At 55.9% G+C, this 23,036-nt stretch overlaps 1 protein-coding gene across 2 annotated transcripts in view; it reads right to left on the bottom strand.

Annotated features, from left to right (window-relative positions):
• The window catches only part of pbx1a (pre-B-cell leukemia homeobox 1a), a 32,135-nt gene extending 11,760 nt beyond the window's left edge, over positions 1 to 20,375 (bottom strand). The window contains exons 1-2 of one of the 2 annotated variants that reach the window (XM_057057753.1): positions 19,622 to 20,375; positions 19,072 to 19,145 (exon numbers count right to left, since the gene is read on the bottom strand). In XM_057057753.1, the coding sequence (XP_056913733.1) occupies positions 19,072 to 19,145; positions 19,622 to 19,806 (259 nt within the window). In that variant the 5' untranslated portion in view covers positions 19,807 to 20,375. The remainder of the gene's footprint in view (positions 1 to 19,071; positions 19,146 to 19,621) is intronic. The other variant, XM_057057754.1, reaches the window with a different exon arrangement.
• Positions 20,376 to 23,036: the final 2,661 nt, after the last annotated feature.

The following is a 23,036-nucleotide window of genomic DNA, read 5'->3' on the forward strand; positions in this document are numbered from 1 at the left end:
TGCAGGCGAGGCAACATTCCCGGCGCTCCGTTTCGGAGTGACTGTTTATCAGACTCTGCTCCCTCATGGCCGTCACGCCGCTCAGGCCCGGCAGCGCCACAAGTTTGGATCACACTCGCCGACTACAGAGCGCGTTTGTTGTCCCGTGACAGCCCGAGCGGACTAAAAATATCCGAGTCCACGTGGCGTTCCTGCAGGACCGGATGTGCAGCTGCAGACGTTGCTTTGATCACGGATGCAGCTCGGAGGATTCGCCGATTCCCAACCAGCGGCGCCGCCGGGGGGAGGGGCTTGAGCACGGCGGCGGCGCCGAGACCCGGCGTGATGCAAATAGTATTTGACCGTTGTTGCCAGGAGAGGCAGCAGCGCCACGCCGCCAAAGAGAGAGGAAGAACGGCGCCGAAGCTTCCTGCCTCCTTCAGAGGTTCAGGCGGGGACAAAGGATCAGAGCGGGAGCGGTGAGCAAGAGCGGCGGTCCGGCCTAAGTGGCCGGCGTGCCGCGGTACCACGCCACTGGCGGTTAAAGCCCGCTCATTAATCACGGGCCTGTGGGACGGTCCCGCCGCAGCAGAATAGTGGGTCAGCTGGAGCTCCTGCTGTCAATCACAGCTGAAATGTGTGTCGGGGGGGCGGGGCTGCGAGCGGGGGGGGGGGCTGCCTTTGATGACAACGTGCCGCGTTGCCTCCAGCTAAAAAAAGCGCCGAGGAATTAATGCATTAATGCAAACGCCGTTGTGCGCGTGCGAGGCGTCATTTACATGAGGAGCACGACGAGTCGCCCGTCGGGAACGCAAACAGCCGATTCTGCCCCAAAATCCGGAGCTTGATCTTAAGAAGCGAAGACACCGCCGCTCGCCGCGGCGCTAAAGTATGCAGACGGCCCCGTGGCGCCGGCAGCACGCCGCACCCTCACTAATATCCCGTTTAAATTACGCGTCGCAGGTTAACGCTGTTCACCAGCACGCCACAAACGCATCAGCTGACCTGGAAACGCTCGCCTGACCCCAGGCGCTCTGGGCGGCGAGCGACCAGCCGCTAGCTAGCAAACAAAGAAAGTCATGTGACAGAAGCCCAGTAGAACCAGTTTGGTCTGAGCTGCCGCCCCTCCGTGGGTCCCCGGACCCCCCGCGGTCCCATCGGTCAGCCTGCGTCCACGCACCTGCACCCCCAGCTGGACCTTGAGTCCTCCCCGCCCCCCCCCCCCCACTGCTCCGCTCCCAGCTGCCAGGTCTATTTTTAGGCCCCTTTCATTTCCACACCTGCAGGGAGCCCGAGTCGTCACAGCGGGCCCACGGAGCCTCTCTGGAACGCCGCGCCGGGATGAAAACGCGCCTGGCGGATGCGGGAGCTTCTTCCTGTCACTTTCTCCCAGCGGAGCTTTGGCGAATCGTGGCGACGCGCAGCAGCACCATGGTAAAGAAGCCCCCCACCCCGAACTCCAGAAACAGTCACACTAACCCGTCAGTCGCTACATTGGCAGACAATCGGCGCCATTAGCTCAGCTAGCGGGCGTTAGCAAGGCGACGCTAAGTGAGCCTATTTTCTGCCCAAATTCCCTTTTTTTCTACCTGTCAGGCTTTTATTTCTGGATGTAGTGGGCTGCAGGATCCAGTCAGCGGATTATATTATCAGTCTGACCTACTTGCCAGCTATCTCCGGAGACCTGAGGAGCCGGGCTTTCTGCTCAGCCTTCCGCTGCTACAACACGCACACTGTGTAACTTTAATTTATCAGGGGGGAGAGGAGGGAGAAATGTGACAGGTTGACAGTTCTCTTTGCCTGCCACTCCGAGCGCTCCCCCCCCTCCGTGTGCTGGCTGAGGGTCCGTCTATAGAACAAGGCCTCAGCCAGACCCGCCGCCATTCCGCTCCCTGGCATCCCAACAGCGTCCGGGATTAATTGGACCTTAACGAGGAGGTTTGTATTTTGCTTAAAGAAAAGGTGCCGTCAAAGATTGTGGGAGCATCGATCATTTATCAGATTATTTCTGAAGATCCGTTCAGATGTGGGTTTAAAGTGTTTGGATCCGTTCATACATGGGTCCAACCAAACCAGCTTTTTAATAATCGTCTGGAACTGAAATAAGACAAAAGCTGGAACGAGAGGAGGAGCCGCAGGATTTTCTGTCCTCTTATTCTTATTGTGACACAAACTTCTAAATATCTGGATGAAACCTTATTTCTAACCTGCTCTGATCAACAGGCACAAAGGTGTTTGAGTCCTGGAGGTCAAAGCTGGTCTCACGCCGTGGGGCGTTAGCGTTAGCGCATGCCGCCTTTTCTTCCAAACATCAAAGTCAAACTGTGCAACACGTGTTGACATAATTAAAAAAAGAAAAATCAATCATGTAGCAATTAGCCAGGAAGAGTTTAGAATTCAGCCATTCAAACGTTGGTTATTCAGGAAGCACAAAGGCGCTGGAAAAGCCTCACAATGACGCCACACTGGCGAAACGCCGCCAGAACAAAGGAGTGAACTAATCAGCCTGTAGATCAAAGAAACCAAAGTGCAGTTTGCAACAAAGGCCGTGCACGCCAGAGGACCTTGAGAGACCGCCGCTGTTGGAGAAGAGGGCGAGCGCTCTCACACCTGATACCGTCGCCGTGACGCCGTCGCCATGACGCCGTCGCCATGACGCCGTCCAGATCGGCAGCTTTAAAGCAGCCGCGCACATTAAATTCAGGCGACGTGAAAACGGGAGACGCGGGTGAAGCGCGGCGGCATTTTGGGTCGTGAAGGTTTCGCCAGGTTACAGAAAAAATGCACCTTTTTCTTCCCTAAAATGGGGGTGTTGGGGGTGGGGGGGTGGAGGGGGGGGGCGGGCTGCTGCCAGATTAAGCTCCCGCCTGTGCCAAGGTTCTAAACAGGCTGTTATCAGACCTCCAAACGGAATAATCCTCCCTGTATCAGCGCCTGAACATATGGGGCCACACAAAGCAGCAGCAGCCCCTGACAGACACCCCCTTTTAATTACACCGAGGGGGGGGAGGTGTGTGTGGGGGGGGGGGGGGGGGCAGGACCTCTTCTCCCTGTAGCTGCTCCTCCTGGTCCAGCAAACACCGTTTATTTTCAATCAGGAGGCTCAGAGACGCCATCAGATATGGAGCCTTAATGAAAGCAGAGGTCGGTCAGCTTGGTGGGGGGTTGGGGGGGGTGGGGGTGGAGTGGGTGGTGGTGGTGGATGGTGGGGGGTGGGGGGGTGGGGGGGGGGGGCATTTATAGAGGCCTCGATGGGTCAAAAATTTCAGGACGAAACAGCCTCTAAAGTAAATATTTCAGTTGTTGGTCAGGAGGCCGTCGGACCCCTTTTAGACCATTTGAGCCTCAGAACAACCAAACTGCCCCATCAGTTGCCCCATCAGTTGCCCCATCAGTTGCTCCATCAGTTGCCCCATCAGTTGCCCCATCAGTTGCCCCATCAGTTGCCCCATCAGTTGCCCCAGCAGTTGCCCCATCAGTTGCCCCATCAGTTGCCCCATCAGTTGCCTCCACAAGCGTGCAGCGTCTCCTCTCTCACAGGTTTACAGACCTCCAGATTTTAAAGTCTCCTTCAATAAAGTTTAAATGTCACAGAGGTGTAATAACTGGTGTGTGTGTGTGTGTGTGTGTGTGTCTCTGTGTGTGCGTGCGTGTGTGTGTGTGTGTGGGGGGGGGCTGGGGGGGGGGGGGGCTGGGCGAGGATATGCAAAGCTAACGGCGTCCCTTCCTGCTCGTGCCGTAAAGTTTTATTTGGCTGAATTGACCAATAAAGTGGGCAGCAGCTTGTGGAGGGGTAATTGGTGTGTTTACAGATCATGTGACCCTCAGCTGCTCCGTCACACGGCGAGGATCCGTCCTGACAGCCCCAACGTGACGCATCAAAGACGGTGGCGTGTTTTATCAGCCCTTTGATCTTTTTGTGCATGCACGCCAACAGCGGCGCCGGTTTCACCCCCGACCCGACAACAGAGAGCTTCTCTGTCACGGCAAAGATGGTGAGGAGTCCTCTAGGACCAAGGGTGCAACAAGGGTGCAACCAGGGTGCAACCAGGGTGCATCGAAGGGTGCAACAAGGGTGCATCGAAGGGTGCAACAAGGGTGCATCCAAGGGTGCATCGAAGGGTGCATCCAAGGGTGCAACAAGGGTGCATCGAAGGGTGCATCGAAGGGTGCAACAAGGGTGCATTGAAGGGTGCAACAAGGGTGCATTGAAGGGTGCATCCAAGGGTGCAACAAGGGTGCAACAAGGGTGCATCCAAGGGTGCAACAACGATGCATTGAAGGGTGCAACAAGAGTGCATCGAAGGGTGCAACAAGGGTGCATCGAAGGGTGCTCCGGTGGCGTCCTGCCCCGGACCCGTGGTGGCCTTTGATGTAGCCGCCTCAGCTAGCTAGCGTAGCGAGCAGAGACCTTGAGAACATGAAAGCAGAGCATCTTTATTTTGCCATAGACACTCGCTCCGAGATCTGAGGCCGTTTTGTCGACACGCTTTTCAAACTATCTCCGTGTGAAGTCAAATCCCCGTTTGATTAAGAGGAGACGTGAACTATAAAGAAAGCTAGGTAACATAAACGGCGCGACTGCTGCTGTGATCTGCGTAATTAATCAAAGCCCCAAGTCACCTGAAACAAAGCGGCGCCGACTCCTCACCCCGCGTTAGCGCGCGCCTCCCCTTATTTTATCATTATTTTTAAACTGCTTGGCACCAATTAGCTGAATTAATGCCTGTTTAAATCAGCGCGGGGCCCGGTCCCGGCCTCGCTCTTTGATTCCACATCACAGCCGCGGCAGCGTTCCGCTGATGTCAGCCGCACGCCGCCGTGCACGCCGCCGCCGCCGAGCCGTCCTGGGAAGAAAGGCCCAAAATAAGAATCAAACGCCGGAGCGGCGCGGCGAGCAGACAAACACTCTGCGTCCCGTCAGGGAGGCGGCGCCGGCAGAGTCGGGGTAAACGGACGGAGCCGGGCGCCGCGGTGGCCCCTAATGACCCCCCCCCCCCCCCCCGTTTCAGCGGACTGAGAAAAGCCATTACCTCCCGCCACATTACCCCGCCATCCCTCACATGGTGGATGGCTCCACTCTCCCATGAGCACCTTGCTCCAGTTACGGCTGGCAGTGCTCACCTCCTCAACACCCCCCCCCCCATACCCCCCCCCCCCCCTCCCTCCCCCCGAAAGCCCCAGCTCCATATATCACATTTAACACTTTGACACTAACAGTCTATAATGTTTCTATTCTACAAAATCACTCTGCCAACTCCAGGATAGCAGAGCAGAGTCTGAGGAAAATAAATACCGCTCTCAGCCGCCGGCGTTAAATTCCGGAGGAAGAAAGAGCGGCACTAAAGGGCCTCCCCCCCCCCCCCCCCCCCCGGCACCTGGGGGTCCTCCACCGGCTCTGGAAGTGAGCGATAATTTCAATCGATACGCGTTACGGCTCCGCTGACAGCGACGACTCGTGCTTTACATGGAGGATCGTCTGCGCCACATAAAACAGCCGTATAACCATATTTCCAGGGACGCCGGCGCTCCTCGGCGAGCACTTTACGGCCGTACGAAGGAAACATTTCACCGCGCTCAATTATTAAAATCAAAAAGTGGCATGAATAAATAAAAGCACCCTGAATAAGTGATGTGACAAGACAGACTGGAGGCGTGACCCTGGAAAGTAGCTCCGCGTGTCGGCGGCGGGAGCGAGCGGGACGGCAAAAATAACCCGGAAGCATCTGAGCGGCGCCAGAAGAAAGAATTAAAAAGAACAAAGGGTGGAGGAAACATCAGCTCGAATCAAAGCATCAAAGCAGGGACGCGGCGAGCGCCCACGCCGACGCCCACGCCGCCGCCGCCTCCTCGTCTCCCGTTTGTTGGGTCGTTTCATTCCAGCACGTTTCATGTAAATAAAGCGCCACTTGCTCGACCTCGCCGGAGCGTCGGCGCTGGCGCACGGCCGGCGCGCCCGCTCTGAGAGGGCATTCGTTTCAATTCGCCCGTTTAAACACTCCAGTTTGTCGCCATCCTTCATCGCCGGACGCCACCGAGTCAACACGCACAATGGGCCTATTTTTCAAGCTAATGGCGGCGCCGCGTTGCCACCAGCAAAAAGGGGAGCGAGCGCTCACAGCGGAACGCTGCCTTTCAAAATGAATTTAAATAATTAATTACAAGCTAAAACAGACATGGGGGGGGGTAGCCCTGAGGCCTGGGGGGGGGGGGCTCTTTGAGGATGGAGTGTGTAATCTCCAGTGGATCTAATGATACAAAGTAAAAGATAACGCCACATTTCATCACATCGGCGCCCCCCCCCCCCCCCCCCCCCCCCCCCCCACGCCTGCCCTTGAGGGGGGGGGGATCCATAATCCGAGGAAATCGTTCCTTTTTATGTCGTTGAGGTATCACGAGCCCCGTTTGCCCCCGACTCTCGGGGCGATTGATTTACGGGCCAACGTGAAGCCGTCGTGTTTCCAATAATTCCGGAGAAAGCGGCGTTCCGGCGCCGGATCGGGACCCGAGTCGGGCCCGGCGGCTCTGTCAGGCTCGTCCTTGGCCCGTTCCTCTGCAGCGGGTCTGTCTTTATTATTTAATTAAAGCACTTCGGCCGCTCCATTAATAATTGAGTGTGAGAAGAGGCCCGGTGGCGCCGCCGGGCTTCCTGGGGAGGAGTGTATTAAAAATGTGTGTGTTTATGTCCCCGGGGCGTCTGTCCTGGCTGCATAAAATTGAATTGGTTATATCTAATATATCATCCCCTAAGGGGGGCTGCGTGCACGTGTGTGTGAGAGTGTGTGTGTGTCTGGGTGTGTGTGTGTGTGGGGGGTGGGGGGGGGTGTGTGTGGGGGGTGTGTGTGTGTGTGTGTGGGGGGGGGGGGGTTAGATGGTCGCATCCTGAATGAGTCGAGTCTCGGAGATTCAGAGAGGCCCTGGCGTTAATGTCCCTCGCAATCAAATCGATGCCTGTCCGAATCCAACGTGCACGGCCTCCAACGTGCACGGACTCCAACGTGCACGGCCTCCAACGTGCACGGACTCCAACGTGCACGGACTCCAACGTGCACGGACTCCAACGTGCACGCAAAGACGAGCCCAGAACCAGATTCCAGCCACTCGTTACCGCGTTCTTTGTTCACTTCTGGCGTCTGCTGAGCTCATACTGGTGGAGCTCATACTGGTGGAGCTCATACTGGTGGCTCATACTGGTGGCTCATACTGGTGGAGCTCATACTGGTGGAGCTCATACTGGTGGCTCATACTGGTGGAGCTCATACTGGTGGAGCTCATACTGGTGGCTCATACTGGTGGAGCTCATACTGGTGGAGCTCATACTGGTGGCTCATACTGGTGGCTCATACTGGTGGGGCTCATACTGGTGGCTCATACTGGTGGAGCTCATACTGGTGGAGCTCATACTGGTGGCTCATACTGGTGGAGCTCATACTGGTGGCTCATACTGGTGGCTCATACTGGTGGCTCATACTGGTGGAGCTCATACTGGTGGAGCTCATACTGGTGGAGCTCATACTGGTGGAGCTCATACTGGTGCTAAGAGGATGAACCTGGTGACGTCTGGAGCAGCAGCAGCATCGCTCATGATCCCGCTTCCACACCGTCAGGGGCTGACTGCAAATACACTCTCCCCTCTCTGTCTTCCTCCACCTCTGCTCTTATCTGCTGCCCCCCCCCACCCCCCACACTACCCCCCCTTTATCCAACTCTGCACCTTTAAGGCCTGGAGACTCCGGAGGAATGAGCATTTTAACACCACCATTAAGGTCAGGGCCTAAATTATTGATCTGCCACCTCTATCAGCATAACGGTCACGTAGCCAGTATCACCATCTAACCCCCCCGCCCTCGGCCACAGTATCACCGTCTAACCCCCCCGCCCTCGGCCACAGTATCACCGTCTAACCCCCCCGCCCTCGGCCACAGTATCACCGTCTAACCCCCCCCCCCGCCCTCAGCCAGCTCGCTGCAGCTCCCTCAATTAGGGAGAGATTCTCATTACAAAGAGAGACGGCGAGAGCGAGGGTGGAAAAAGAGCAAGGTAGACGAGAGGAGAGAGAGGGATGTGAAAAAGGGGGGGGACAGCAGGCATTCTTTACAGACACCCTCCTCCTCCTCCCCTCCCCTCCCTGCCACCTCCCCCTCCTTGAAGTCCCCCATCATCTCTCCAGACCCGACCCAAAGATGACAGGTCTTATCCTCACCAAAATGCGGGCGATAAGGCAGCTGTAAAGGAATAATAAAAGAATAATGCACGGAGGATGAAAGAGCCGGGGAGGGAGGCAGGCAGGCAGGCCGGGGAGGGGGGGGGGGCAGCAACATAAATAAAGATGCAGCGCGGTTCTGCTGGATCTCCTAATGAATTCGGAAGGTCCGGGATCAATAACATCAGCGCGCTGACGACACATCACAAATGCCAAAGCGCCTCTCTGGTCTGAGCCCGAAGAAAAACAGACACTCGCTGCAAGAAAAGGGGTGAAAAATGGCCAAACGCATCAAAAATATGTCTTTGTGGATGGAGCGAGAGCGTGCAACGCGTGTGTGTGTGTGTGCGTGTGCGTGTGTGTGTGTGTGTGTGTGTGCGTGTGTGTGTGTGATGCAGGAAGCAGGAAGCAGCCTTGATGCTTGGTAATGGGGATGATTTCCACCTAGGAGATGCTGCGATAGTGGCCGCGCTATCAGTGCTATTAGCGATGCTGATGACAAATGGTCCCTTTGTCTCGATTCAGATTTATTTTCACAGACGGCACCGGGGGGAGGGGGGGGGGAAGCGCCGCAAGTGCACCATTACGGCGTACAAATAGCCCGGAATGAAACAACCCCTGACACGACGGTCAAGATATGAGTGAAAAGCTGCAGATTATGTTGGAAACGTGTTGGCAGAGAGCCTCTAGAAGTGGATCAGAGCAGACATTTACTGGGGGCTCTGAAAATGTGCCCTCTCACTCCTCACTCATACCCAATCACGGCCTAATGGCATTCCATTAGCATAATTGCCAACATAACTAGTGTTCCGTGTCTCGGAGTCATTCCCAGACTACACGGGGCTGGAAAAGGAGAGGAAACACAAAAACCAGAAGAGATGAAAGCACGCCAACCCCCCCCCCCCCCAAAAAAACAACAACAACAACCAAAAAAAGAGGGTGTTTGTGGGTGTTCAGGCTAGATCTCCCCCCCACCCCCTCGCCAGCCTTCAAAGCTGGGGCGCTTTGTGAGGACCCCCTGGGAGGAGCTCTGGCATCTGAAGGAATGCGATGCCAGCGTGCGAGCGAGCGTGCGAGCGAGCGTGCGTGCGAGCGTGCGTGCGAGCGTGCGAGCGAGCGAGCGTGCGAGCGTGTGTCTGGGGGTACATGTTTGTATGCAGCAGGCAGCAGGTGGAGGAGCGCAGCTTCCTTCACGTGTTGGAGCTGCTCGCCGCTCAAAGATTGGGCCCCGGCGCTTCACACCAAACACAACCTGCCAGACGAAATGAAATTCCCATTATTTTTAATTAATCCCTAATTAAAATATATTACTCCACAGATCCCGCAAATCTCTCTTAATATGCAAATGTGGCCAATTGGAGGATATTTACATATCATTAATTAAGGCAGGCACATTCTCTTGGTCTAATGAGCTGTGGCCTCGGTCTGCCAGGGAAGCTAAACGCCGCTCCGGAGTGAGTAAGCAGAGTGGGGGGGGGGGCAGTTGAGTCAGGACTATCAAACCTGAACGGCGGGTGAGGCGGGCAACAACTCCTCCAGGAATAATCCACCCAGAAACCTCGTTAACAGACCACACTGCTGCGACAGGAAGTGACATCACAGACGCACGTCTGCCTGGTTTTGAGCTCCAATCAAGACAGAGGGCATCAGTCAGGAAGGGGTCGCGGACTCGGATCCATAGTTACTGACCCCACCCTTCATCAGAGGTCACGGGGTCAATGATTCATGCGGATATATCTACTTTAAGAGACTCCCAGAATTTCTGGTTCCGGACGGCTGCAGCAGCAATTACCCGTGACGGGAACGCCGACGACGGGAACGCCGACGCGGGAATTTGCAGGGAAAAACAGACAGTGTTCAGACGATACACAAAGCCACCGTTAGCTTGTGCTATCGCGCCGTTAGCTTGGGTTTTCTTTCGCTGGTGCCGGCGTCAAACCCATGAAAACATTCCGATAAGAGAGGGTTTATTAGCTGGGATCTGGCTCGTGGTCGCCACGGCGAACGCCACGTAACGCAGCAAACGCCTCCCCCTTGAGCGGCTGTTGGGCGCACGCCGCCGTGCGTAACACTTTATTATGTGCAGCAACGTGCGTCCCGGCCGCTCCGCCGCTGGTTACACGGATCCTATTCATGAATATCGTGTTACATTAAGTGCTTGGAGGGAGAGCGCAGGAAAGGAGGGGGGGTGAGGTGGGGTGAGGTGGGGTGAGGTGGACCTTGTCCATCTCCGTGTTCACCCCTTTTTCCAGCTGCTCTAATTTGACACCTTGAGCGGCGACGAGGGGGGGGGGGGGTTAACTAGGTGGGGGGGAGACACAGTGGAATTCATTAAGGATGGCAACTCCTCTCCCTTCAACCTCCCCCCAATGCTAATGACATCAGAGGTGAGGAGAGAGCAGAGAGACGGGAGGAGGCAGGAGGCAGGAGAGGAGGCAGGAGGCAGGAGGAGGCAGGAGAGGAGGCAGGAGGCAGGAGAGAGCCAGGAGACAGGAGGAGGCAGGAGGCAGGAGGCAGGAGGCAGGAGGCAGGAGAGGAGGCAGGAGGAGGAGGCAGGAGGCAGGAGAGGAGGCAGGAGAGGAGGCAGGAGAGGAGCCAGGAGACAGGAGGAGGCAGGAGGAGGCAGGAGACAGGAGGCAGGAGAGGAGGCAGGAGAGGAGGCAGGAGAGGAGGCAGGAGGCAGAGAGGAGGCAGGAGGCAGGAGACAGGAGGCAGGAGAGGAGGCAGGAGGGAGGCAGGAGGAGGAGCAGGAGGCAGGAGGGAGGCAGGAGGAGGAGACAGGAGGCAGGAGGCAGGAGGAGGAGGCAGGAGGAGGAGGCAGGAGGCAGGAGGAGAGGCAGGAGGAGGCAGGAGAGGAGGCAGGAGAGGAGGCAGGAGTGGTGCTGCAGCCGCAGGTGCTCAGCAGACCCGGGTGCTGGGTTGCTGGGTTCCATCCTTTTAACATTCAGCAGATGAGAGGTTTCAGAGCTGCCTTTCTGCCTCTGACAGTCCTAATGCACTATGATGACATACCAACAACCCACCGCAGACCTTCCACAAACCCATTTAAGCCACACTTTGTAGGTTGGATGGAGTGCAATCAGCCCCCCCCCAACATTGTGATTACTGCGTACGGCCCAGTAATCTGTGGCTGAGGGATGGGCCGGCTAATGGCGGCTCCACATCAGCCATCTATAGGGACCGCGCAGACAGGTAAAGTGCTAGTTCCAACGTATTGAAATAGCCACATGGGATGAAAGGCTTTTTATATATATATAAAAAAATACAGCACAAAGAAATGGGGCCCCCACCCCCACCCCCACCCCCGGTGTTGCTGTTGGATTTTAAACCTGGAGGAGGGGAAATGGAAAATATGAAGCTGAAGTAAAATCCTCTCGGAGCCGTGAGACCTTTCAAATCTTCGTTTCACCGTCGTAGCATTTTTCAGGCTGATCTCTGCCGCCAAGCGCTCTGGCTCATAAATCCGGTGGCGGCGTATTACCGGGCCCCGTATTACGGGCCCCCGTTTAAAACCAGCCTTCATTAATGTTAATGGGGGGTTTAGTGGGGGCCAGGGGTGGTCAGGACGACATGGCCGCTTTCCCGAAGCTTGTTTAAGAGCTGCAGACGGAGATGGATGCTGCCGGCGGTCCGACAGGCTCCCAGCTACCGACCAGCCCTCAGACCCACCCCAGCGCCCCCCCCACCCCAGCGCCCCCCCGTAACGAAGGCAGAGCTGCTGATTGACGGCTTCATGACACCAGAAAAGAGACGTGGTGTCTGTTTCTAAAAATGAGATGTGAAAAAGGCAGCGAAACCAGGAGCGTTCAGGCGCATCGATCAATACGCTGATGCACGAGATAAACGAGGACCCCCCCCCCCACCCCCCCAGCCAACCCCCCCCCCCCCCCAAAAACAAAACAACACACTAACGCTGCTGAGTAGCTGCAAAAATAATCAGGTCAATTAAGCTGTCGGAGCGGCGAGAACTGAAGGCAGAGCAGCATTAAGACGGCTCCTATCATAAAGATTATTACCTTACACTCACTAATTACCACAATAAACAGCCGCATCCTTAAACGTGAGGCCGCCGCGGCGTGCACGTCCAGATAGCGCACGCAGAAACGCCAGATAACGCACAGTTGTTGAGTCAGTAAAATCCATAAAGTGCTTTGCTGGAGCCACAGATGTAATCCGTTTATCAGAGGCTTCGCTTTAAATGCACAGCCGTGTGTGTGCGTGCGTGTGTGTGTGTGCGTGCGTGTGCGTGTGTGTGTAGTTTTATTATATATATATAATAAAATGATATACATAGAATGTGTGTGTTTATATATATATGTGTGTGTGTGATATATGCTGTATAATACATATATAATTTTCCCACATGCAGACAGGGGGACGGGGGGGTTGGAGAGACACTCTAAATCTGGACAGTAAGTAGCCCCCCCCCCCGCGGCGCGGTACACCGCACATTGGCGACGCCCCATTTAACCGCGGCGCTCCCCTCTGCTGGCTTCATTTGCATGTTTCAGCGGCGCTGACGGATGAAGACGGATGGGCCCGGCTCAGCCTGAGTGAAACAACTGTTTTATCAAGGTTAAACTATCCAAGAAGCTCTTAACCTCCACGCCTTTATCACGCCGCCGCCCCCCCAGTATCAATCTATCAATACGATCCTATCGGGGGGGTCGATGGCGCTCTTCATAAACTCCAGTAATAGCAGCGTAAAGGGAGCTGCTAAACACGACGCCGCCAATAAACCAGGAGCCCAACACACACGTGCACGGCCAGCAGGTGGCTGCTCTGGGGGGGGGGTCCTGCTCATGAAAGCCCCCTTTTAGAGGTGGCAGCATTACAGCAAAGCAAGACGTGAAGGAAGGAGCGAACGCCGCCGCCGGTTCTCCTCGTTCGGCGTCGCCCACCAGCCACCGACCGGGTCAGAGCGACGGCAGCTTCGTCATCATCGTCATCGTTTGCCCCCCCCCACGGACGCTGCAAACTTTTGATCTCTGAAGGGTAAAAAATGTGTTCAAAGTGGCTCGGTAATAAATGAAGAGAAGTATATAATTTGCTGATTATGCTCAAGTAGAAAAGAGAAAATGACAGCAATTAGCATAATTTCAGTGGGAGCTAACTGTCCAGAACTAACGCCGCCAAAGGCGAGCGGGCAGACAGACGGCGGGCGAGGAGACCTGCACCTCTGCCGCTCCGCGTTGGGGCGTCTACGGCGCCGCCCCGGCCTCATCCGCCCTCCAGGACAGAGGGCGGCTTCTCCGACCTGGAGACCACCAAGGATCCCACGTGGTCTGAGGGACGCTCCTGATGTTCGCATCAGTCCCAGATGTGAACGCTCGCCAGGTCAGACTTTATTAGACGGACGCCACCTTCGATTCGTCCCGTTTCGCTGCAAATCACGAGGATTTTTCTTTTGTTTGTGGCTTTTCACGCACACTTTGTGTCGATAAATCACGGCTAATACGCGCACAGCTGTCAGACACCCCTTCAGTTATTTAGGTCGGGCTTCACAGATGTCGCCCATTCTCCTTTTTTTGACTTTAATAAACACAAACTGGACCGCAGGGTCCTTAGTCGGCCTCCGTGGAGCAGCCAGGCAGGATGCTGATCTCCGCTAGCGCCGGTGCTCTCACCCCTCTCTGCTAAATGCTACCTGTGGTGTCACATCTGGCCCGGGGGAAGTGATCCAAAACTGTTGCACCCCTCCTCGCCTGTTCAGATTCCCCACAGAATTGGAAGCAGGAAAATTCCCGAGAGACATCCCGCCTGCCTATTTCTGCCCCTCGCAGCAGAAACACGCGCGCGGCTCCGCGCCGCGGCGCTGCCAGCGTGACGCGGTTTGATACTGCAGCCACAAACGCGGCTCTTTGTGCGGCTAAATTTATCGTCGCTCTGCGCCACATCTTCCTCCCCAGTTCGGGTGCCTCTCGTCTCTCTTCCTCTGAATGTGGGAGCCTGTCTGCATTGTTCTTTGTCTGCGCCTCGCCTCCCCGCGAAGGTGCCGAGGTTACCGCGGCTCATCTGTGGCCCCTTTGTCTCTCACGGCGGCAGCAACGGTTTATTAACATAAATTAGAATAGCTCGCCGAGAGAGTAGCTTGTCGCTGCGCGTTACCCACAGCAACCTCTCCTCCACTCTCAACCCACCTGAGCGTGCATGTGTGTGTGTGTGTGTGTGTGTGTGTGTGAGAGAGACAAAAATGGAAGAGAGAGAGAGACTCTTGTGCATCTTAATGTGAAGCTGCTCTGAAATGAGGAGACACATCCACACCCATCTCTCCCCTGTCCTGATTAAAATAAATGGTGCTATCTGCACTGCATGACTCACTACACCACAGCATTACTATCAGTAATTGAAACATCCAATCACCGGCGAGCCATCAGCCTCGCCGCTCTTCCCCGTCTGACTCGGTGGCACCTGATTGAACGCTCCACTCTGGGGGAAGTAATACAGGATATGCCGAGCCGTTTGTATGCGGAGATGGCGGGGAGAGGGGCCGGAGCGGCGTGTCAACAGCGGCGCCGTGCGCCTCTCACTTAACATCCTAAGCAGATATCCAGGGAGAGTCGGGCGCCTCATTGATTGGTGTTGATTCCATCTGGGCAGCGAGCAGCGACTGACAGTGGATCTAAGCTGCTGCGAAGGGCGGCCATTAATCTTGGTCCTGTTTAAGCAGCATGTATTAATTTATGTCATTTTTACTAAGTCAGCCAGGGAAGAGCGCTTGCCATTTTATGTTTGACTGTTCATCGAAGTCAGGGGGGGTTCCTTTGTACAAGCCCAGCGTGCTGCCAACACACCATTTACATCACAGTGGCAGGGAGCCAGAGAAATGAGATCCCGCACCTCCAATTACAGGTTATCAGCTGGCAGGGCAGCCGAGGGCCCGAGAACAGCTCAAAGGAGGGGAGAGAAAAGGAAAACCTCTCCGTCACACCGGGGGGGGGCGTGCACGTGACTCAAGAGCTTTAGTCCTACGAAAAATGAAAAACTTAATGGTGTAATTCAGCACAGTTACAGCCTGGTGGACACATCAGCAATAAGATCTGCAGGTGACAATATGAGGAGGCCCTCGTCCAGCTGCGTCAGGCAATTCTGGGGTACCGGGGGGTACGGGGGGGGGGGGCAATCACATCCGAACAGCGCCAATAAGAAAACCAGCGGCTGAAGGAATTGCACCGGCATCGTCACCAGAGCTGCTGGGGAGAGACTAAAAGCTGCTCCAGAGACAAACATCTGATAAAAAGAGAAACTCCACTCCAGCAGCGAGCAAATTTCCTCTCTAAAGCAATTTTGTACTCGATAAGTAGGAAGGCATTTTTAGCGTAATGGATCCGAATATGATCTCTGTCAAAAATAAGAATACGGCCGTGCATAAAAGCCCGACTGCAGAGCGCCCAGTAATGCTGCATCAGATAACGGGAGCAGGAAGGAGTCTATAGATAGACGGAGACGTGGAGCGTTGGCAGCGTGTGAGTACGGGCGGCGGCGGCGAGCGGCGCCCGTACTCACGCCGCCGCTTCAGCAGGAGCTGTTGGGAAACAGGCGCAGGCCAGCACGGCGCCACCTACCTGTGCCCTGGCGGGGCGGCGCTCGGGGCCCCGCCGCCGTGCCCGCAGAATGACCATTTTACAGCCGGCGCCGTTATCGCCGGCTAATTACAAGTCCCACCTCAGATACACAGCGCTGTAATTAGCCTCTTAAAACATGATTAACATGTCTCAATTAAGCCAGTCAACATTTGCATAATAAATTAGCTGTCCTAATTATGAGTGAGCTCCTAGCAGAGGACAGGCAGCAGCAAAAATAGACGCCGTCGCCTTTGAAGTGCGCCGCCAATGTAGCGGATATAAATATGAATACAGAGGAAATGTCAGCGGATAAAGTGGAATCCAGTCTATTTATGTTTGGTATAACTCACTTTAAAGGCAATAATAAACTTCCAATCGCCACATCTCCGCTCAGAAGTCCTTAGAAAAACACGGAGTCTGTTTGTTATGATTCGCTGAGAGGAACGCCGCCGCTAAAGTGGAGGAAGAGGGTTCATGCGTGCTCGCAAATCAAAGGCCCGCCAGCGTTTCCTCAGCAAAAACTTTGCACTCGTTTCAGAGTTATTTATTCGAAGTCATTTATGGGGGGAACAGACAGGGTCCTGTTTGGCCTTATTTCCGTGGAAACTAAAACATGAGGGGGATAAACTGCTGCTTCGGCACTTCCAAGTCGGGGACAGATATACAGTCTCCCAGCGAGCGCGGGGAAACCAAGGACATAGCCATTAGTTTCAGGACAGCGCCACATTGGAGACTAATGCCTCCATCTGTCAGCGGAGATGAGAGGAGGGTAACAAAGAGAGGCAACACTAACCCCTGAACTCATCATGGACGGCCGTGTCAATTAAACACTGAAAAACAGCAGCGCTGGGAGCCCCCGGCACCAGTTTATCCGGAGCTCAACCGGTACCTCCGTCCACCTTTAACGTTAATGCTGCCGGAGGACGTCATAAATCCCAATTTGACGTTTTATCGCTTAGATTTTTTTTTTTTTTTTTTTTTTTCCTCCTCGTCTCCTCTGAGCTTGAAAATTAGAGCGGCGATGACGGAAGAGTCAGAAAATGAATCTGCAACTCGTTAAAAAGCAAAATGCCAAAAGTTGATTGTTTCCAGTCTTCCCACGCTGAGAATTTACCGCTTTTTTTCTTCCCCTTTGTTGTATTCTGGAGTCCTGATCAAATGAAATAAGACATCATTTGAAGACAAAACTTTGGCTATTTATGTTTTTACAGGCGAATCAATCATAGCATGAAATGCTAGCTGGTGGCTACGGCTAACATATTTATTAAACATCCCCCTGGCGGCAGCCGCGCCGCCATATTTAGATCCACCGTGTGTTTGTCCTGATCCGGACTGATTCAGCAGATCTCTGCCTGTGTATACATTATCAGTCCGATCACATTAGTCACGGAGGAGCGCCGCATCGCAGCGAGCCTGCGAGGGGGTAATGTGAGGAGATGACACAGAGCGGTCCGACGGAGCGGTCCCGGGCCCGTGCACACAAACACGGAGCACGGAGCACGAGCGGGAGAAGGGAGGCCTGAAACCTGACACCCACAAACACTGGCTGGGTGTCTGGCTTCTCTTAAGGACTCAACCTGTACGTGCCCGCTCCCCTCGCCATAATGGTCTCGCACAAACAAAGACGTCCTCCCGGCTCCTCGTCACAGGATGTGAAGCAAACACAGGAAACGGAGCGCTCTCAGGAACTGGACACACAATGATGATAGCTCCAGAGAGAAGGGAAGAAAACCGGAGAAGGAACGGAGGCCAAAAGGAAACGTCTGGGAGGGGGGAACACACCGTGGGCTCCCCAGACCTGGGCTCAGCCATACAGCGGGAGGGGGGGGGTCAGCAGTTCAGGTCTGCCCCGTCCACCGCCGGCGTGTTTGTCAGTTCCCCCCGTCAACGCTCACACTCCGAGAGGAGAGCTACACGTGCACACACGATAGCCTAAAGAACCGCCCCCCCTCCCCCGAGCGAAAGGTCAGACGGAGGGGCCGCTCAGAGCCGACTCTTTCTGGAGAAGAGAAAAAAGACCTGGGAAATTACAGGCTGCCTGCGCTCACACACACTCAGCACATTTGGCTGTAAATGCCACGCTCGCGCTTTGACTCATGCGCTCTGTCGCTGCAGCATTTTCAGCCTCGCGCCTCCAACCGGCGGCGAGGAGCGGCGAGGAGCGGCGAGGAGCGGCGAGGAGCGGCGAGGACGCGGCCGTTAGGAGGCCGTGGAAACAGCGACGTTAACACCGGCCTTCCTCCCTTTACGCCTCTTTTGTCTTTAAAATAATAACACAGACAATAAATTCAAACATAATAGGGGAAAAAAGATGGATGGTGAATTACGACCATTTCCAAACTTGGTCCTGAAGCGAGGGGAAGAGGATTTGCAGGCGGAGGAGGGGTGTGTGTGTGGGGGGGGGGGGCTCTCACTTTGTGAAATCCCACTTGCCAAGAACGGTGGGAAGAGCGGAGAGGCAGGGGGGAAAAGCCAGGAAAAGGTCCAAGTTACTTTGTTCTTCTTTTTGGAAGCGAACTCTGGTTGAACCCGGGGAGACGCCAGACAGTTTACAGAGCGCCAGGCTGCAGTCTCCCACTGCAGCCATTTGGAGAGGCCCCCGGCCCGGCCCGGCCCCCGGCCCGGCCCGGCCCCCGGCCCGCCGCAGCGTCCTCGCGCTGCACTCCCAACCTTCCCGCGCCCGGAGCCCAACATAAATAAATATTGTCTTTTTAAGATCCCCCCGACTGGTGACTCATGTGGATGAAATGTCAGCGGAGGCCGCGCACGTAAAACGCCGGTGCCTCCTTTTCAGGCCGGTTTGTTCGGAGCCGTTTCCAGGCCGGCAAGGCGGCGAGGGCGGCGGCGGCGAGGCCCCCCCGCTCCTCTAAAGTTGCCTCCAAAGATAAGGTCATATTGGACGTGTTGTTCCATTTCCTCCCTGCTGCGCCGCCCCCCTCGGAGGACGGCGGCCGGCTCTCATCGCCCGGCCGCTCTTCTTTTAATCTGCTGCTAAGTGCGTAATAATTCACACGTTTCTCCGTCACGACGGCGTGAACATGGACACCCCCCCCCTCCCCGACTCGGTGGTGCGTTTGAAAGAGCTCGATTCAGCCAAGGAAAACAGAGGGAGCGACGGCGGAAAAAGAAAGAGGCAGCCCAGAAAAAGGGCCAAACGTGGGAGCGGGAGCACGCCGGTCCAGCGGCGTCACATCGGGGTGAAAATGACAGGGAATAAGAACAAACAAATGCTGGAAAGGGCAGCAGCCTTTAAAAATAAAGAAATAAATGTGGTTACGGGGGAAAGAAGAGCGAGCGGGGAGCTGGCTTGGAAAAGGAACTGACCTGTTTTCTCCTTGATTTCACACAGGACGTTGAAGAGGGCCGGTTTCATTCTGTGGCAGTTCAGCGCATGCTTCCTAAAAAGAGGAGCATCATTCAAACAAGTGGCAACAGTCACAAAACACACACACGGGGGGGCACTGGAGCAGTGGGGGGGCACACAGCTGACGGGGGCACGGCCTCCTCGGGCCTGCTCCGCATCCACACATCGCATCCACATGATTTTCCAACACATGGGGAATTTTGGTGGCTCTTGTGATTCCCGCTGCACGGGCTGGAAGCTGCAGGCGCCTCTGCGGCGTCTTATCGTAGATTATAATAAGCGCCTTTGTGACACGGGGGGGGCACCGTGCGCAGGTGCCGTCCTGTATTTAGGATGGGGGCTTTCATTTAAAAGTTGTTTTCTCGGCGCTGTGGCGCGGCCTGGCACTTCTGTGGGCGTAATTGCCTTCATCTAAAGGCAGAGCCAGTGTTTTTATCTGCCCCTCTTCATCACGGCGCATTCCTGCTCCCCTCCTATTCCAGGTCTATTCTCTTATTCCCGAAGACTCACCTCGCCTGCGCTTCGTCCAGGCTCTGGTCTGTGATGGTCATGATCTGCTGTAGTATGTCTCCGATGTCCTGCTTCCTGCCCTCTCCGTCCGTCCCCGCCGTGCCATCCTGCATATGCTGCGCCAGGCCGGGGTGTCCGGCCATGCCTACCCCGTGGGAGTGCATCAAGCGCGGCTGCTCGTCCATCCTTGACCGCGGTCTCCGCTGCCTCGCCCGCAACTTTTCAACGCGAACGTGAAGAGGAGGGTGAGGAGATGTGCGCGAGGAGGGAAAATATCCTCGGAAATTCCTCTGGATTCCTCTGCGCCTCTCTCAACCCCGACACTCCTCCTTTTTTTCTTGGTAAGATTTTCTGGATTTGGGAGGAGGGAGGTTGACAAACCGTCTCTCTCTCCCTCTCGCGGTGTCTCTCTCTCTTTCCTCTCTCTATTTTTGCCTTCCTTCTCCCTCTCTCCCTCCCTCTCTCTCTCTCGTGCTCTTCCAACTGCTTTAGGTGAAATCTGATCTGAATCGCTGCTTTTGACTCTGGCCACTCCTGCGCTGCAAGAAGAAGCCGAAAGCGGCAATAAGCGTCAACGGCTCCTAATCTGATTAAAAGTGCACGCGCGGCGCTGCTCTCGTCAAACCCCCCCGACAAACTGGAGATCCCGACGCGCCGCAACGCGCCCAACTTGCCTGCGATCGTTTGGGATCCAAACCAGCAACTGTTATTGTTTCTGCTGGCGTCTGGTCACCGACTCGGGATCGGCGTGCGGATGGAAAAGCCTCCGCCCCCCCTGCGAGCCGCGATTGGAGAAGACGCGCGCAAGTCCCACCTCGCTGCTCCCCGAGCACGTCAATCATCGTCCTGGGGGAAGGTGGGCCGCTGTAATAAACATAAAGAGATGTGACCGGACCAGGTGGCCGTACAGTGATGGATCGGGGGGGAATATGTCGCCTAATAAATAACCGCGAGCGGCAGCCGCGCTGACCCGACAGGACGCGGCGCGGGCGCGCGGAAGAGACGCGCTGTCACTCACACTATATATTCTGCAGCTGAATATTTACATCCAGGCAATCAGGCCCGGGGAGGATAAATCAGCGGGGATTTATTAGAACGTGCAGCAGTTTGCGCGCAGCACTTTTACGGGCCTGGCGTCGGGACGCGGCACCACAGCAGTTGTTGGAGCAAATGTCCCGGCTCTCCGCGCGAGCAGGTTCCCCTGGCTGCTGCCGGAGACACTTCCGGATATCCAAGATCACATTTTTGAAGCTCTTCCATAAGGGAGGCCGCATCAGCAGCCTGGGGGGTCACTTTTCCTGCACCATTAGCCAGTGGATCAGCAATATTCCTGAGGTCAGGTATCAGCCGGCGCTGCTGGTGGCGCCCACCACTCGCCGCCATCTTAACCCGGCGTGGACAGAAGCAGAGCTGAGGTGATGTGGTCCAATCTGTGTTGGCCCACCGGGGGGCGGGGTCACGCTGGGAACATCCCATAATGGTGACTTCGGTGCCTCTGGAGGCCATTTTAAACCATCTGAGTCACATGGCGTCGTCATACTGGGGGTGTTTGGTCCTCACCAACGTGGGCGGCGTTTCCAAAGTCTGGCGGCGTTTTCCAGCTCTCAGGGAGCGGAGCGGGATGAGCCGCTCAGAGCAGGTGGGGGCGCCGGGGTCAGAGGTCAGGCCACACGGCCGGGAACGTCGACGCGAGCTTTTCACGAGCCCGACGACATGAGGAGGCTCAGCCTTCGTCCTTCAACCGTCGCCTGATGCAAAGATGCTCGTTCTGCTTCTACAGCTTCCTGCTGCTTCCTGCTAGCAGGCCGACCACGGCGCCCAGCACGCCGCCGGAGGCTCCGCCCACGGCCCGGCACGCCGGCGGGAGGCTCCGCCCACGGCCCGGCACGCCGGCGGAGGCTCCGCCCACGGCCCGGCACGCCGGCGGGAGGCCCGCCCACGGCCGCACACGCCGCCGGAGCTCCGCCCACGCTGCAAACCGCCTCCTGAGCCTCCTTTCATCTCCCGTCACCTCCCTTTGCCTTCCATTTCCTTCCTTCTCCCATTTCCTCCCTCTTCCTCCATCTCCTCCCTTCTCCTCCCGTTTCCTTCCTTCTCCTTCCATCTCCTCCCTTCTCCTCCCTTCTCCTTCCTTCTCCTCCCTTACTCCTCCCTCTCCTCCTTCACCTCCCTTCACCTCCCATCTCCTCCCATTTCCCTCCCATCTCCTCCCATTCCTCCCTTCACCTCCTTCTCCTCCCATCTCCTCCCATTCCTCCCTTCACCCCCATCTCCTCCCTTCAACCTCCCTTCACCTCCTTCACCTCCCATCTCCTCCCATTCCTCCCTTCACCTCCCTTCTCCTCCCTTCACCTCCCTTCACCTCCCATCTCCTCCCATTTCCTCCCTTCACCTCCCTTCACCTACCTTCTCCTCCCATCTCCTCCCATTCCTCCCTTCACCTCCCTCTCCTCCCTTCACCTCCCATCTCCTCCCTTCAACCTCCTTCTCCCTCCCTTCCCCTCCCTCACCCTCCCCTCTCCTCCCATTCCTCCCTTCACCTCCCTTCTCCTCCCTTCACCTCCTTCACTCCCTTCTCCTCCTCCTTCGCCTCCCTTCCCTCCCATCTCCTCCCATTCCTCCCTTCACCTCCCTTCTCCTCCCTTCACCTCCATCTCTCCCCTTCACCTCCCATCTCCTCCTTCCCTCCCTTCCACCTCCCATCTCCTCCCCATTTCCTCCCATCTCCTCCCGTTCCCTCCCATCTCCTCCCTTCACCTCCCATCTCCTCCCATCTCCTCCCATTCCTCCCTTTCCTCCCTTCCACCTCCTCCGCCCTTCTCCTCCCTTCACCTCCCTTCACCTCCCTTCACCTCCCTTCACCTCCCATCTCCTCCCTTCACCTCCCTTCTCCTTCCTTCACCTCCCCTCGCCTCTTTACCGCGGACAGAAATGGATCCGTCAGTGGTGTCATTAGGAGCTGGGTGGGGGGGCAGTAATTGTCGGGGGCAGGGGAGGTTGAGGGTAGCCGTGGCGAGACCGTGCGACACTCCGGAGCTGCAGGAGCGCGCAGCAGAAGTGGGAGCGAGCAGCCATTCAGCCTGATTTTATTTCCTATTTAACAGGGTCATAATGGCGGAGATTATCTCAATGTTAAAGACCTAACAAAGGCAGCGGCGGCACGCGCTCACTGGAAAGTAGGAAAAAAACATTAATCAGACGTGACAAACATCGGGGTTTTTAATCACCGGCTTCAAAACGCCGAATATTAAAACGCATTCTGGCAGACGGGTCCCTCAAATCCCGATCCATATACCTCCCACGCATCGGTCTTATTTAAAAATCAAAGGCTGCATTAATTAGTGAGAAATATGATCTGAACGGCTCATTCGCTTTGCTCAAAATTCAAATTTATTCCAGTGTAAGCCGATAGACC

This window comes from Takifugu flavidus, chromosome 15 (genome assembly GCF_003711565.1).
Source record: "Takifugu flavidus isolate HTHZ2018 chromosome 15, ASM371156v2, whole genome shotgun sequence".
NCBI classification, from domain to species: Eukaryota; Metazoa; Chordata; class Actinopteri; order Tetraodontiformes; family Tetraodontidae; genus Takifugu; species Takifugu flavidus.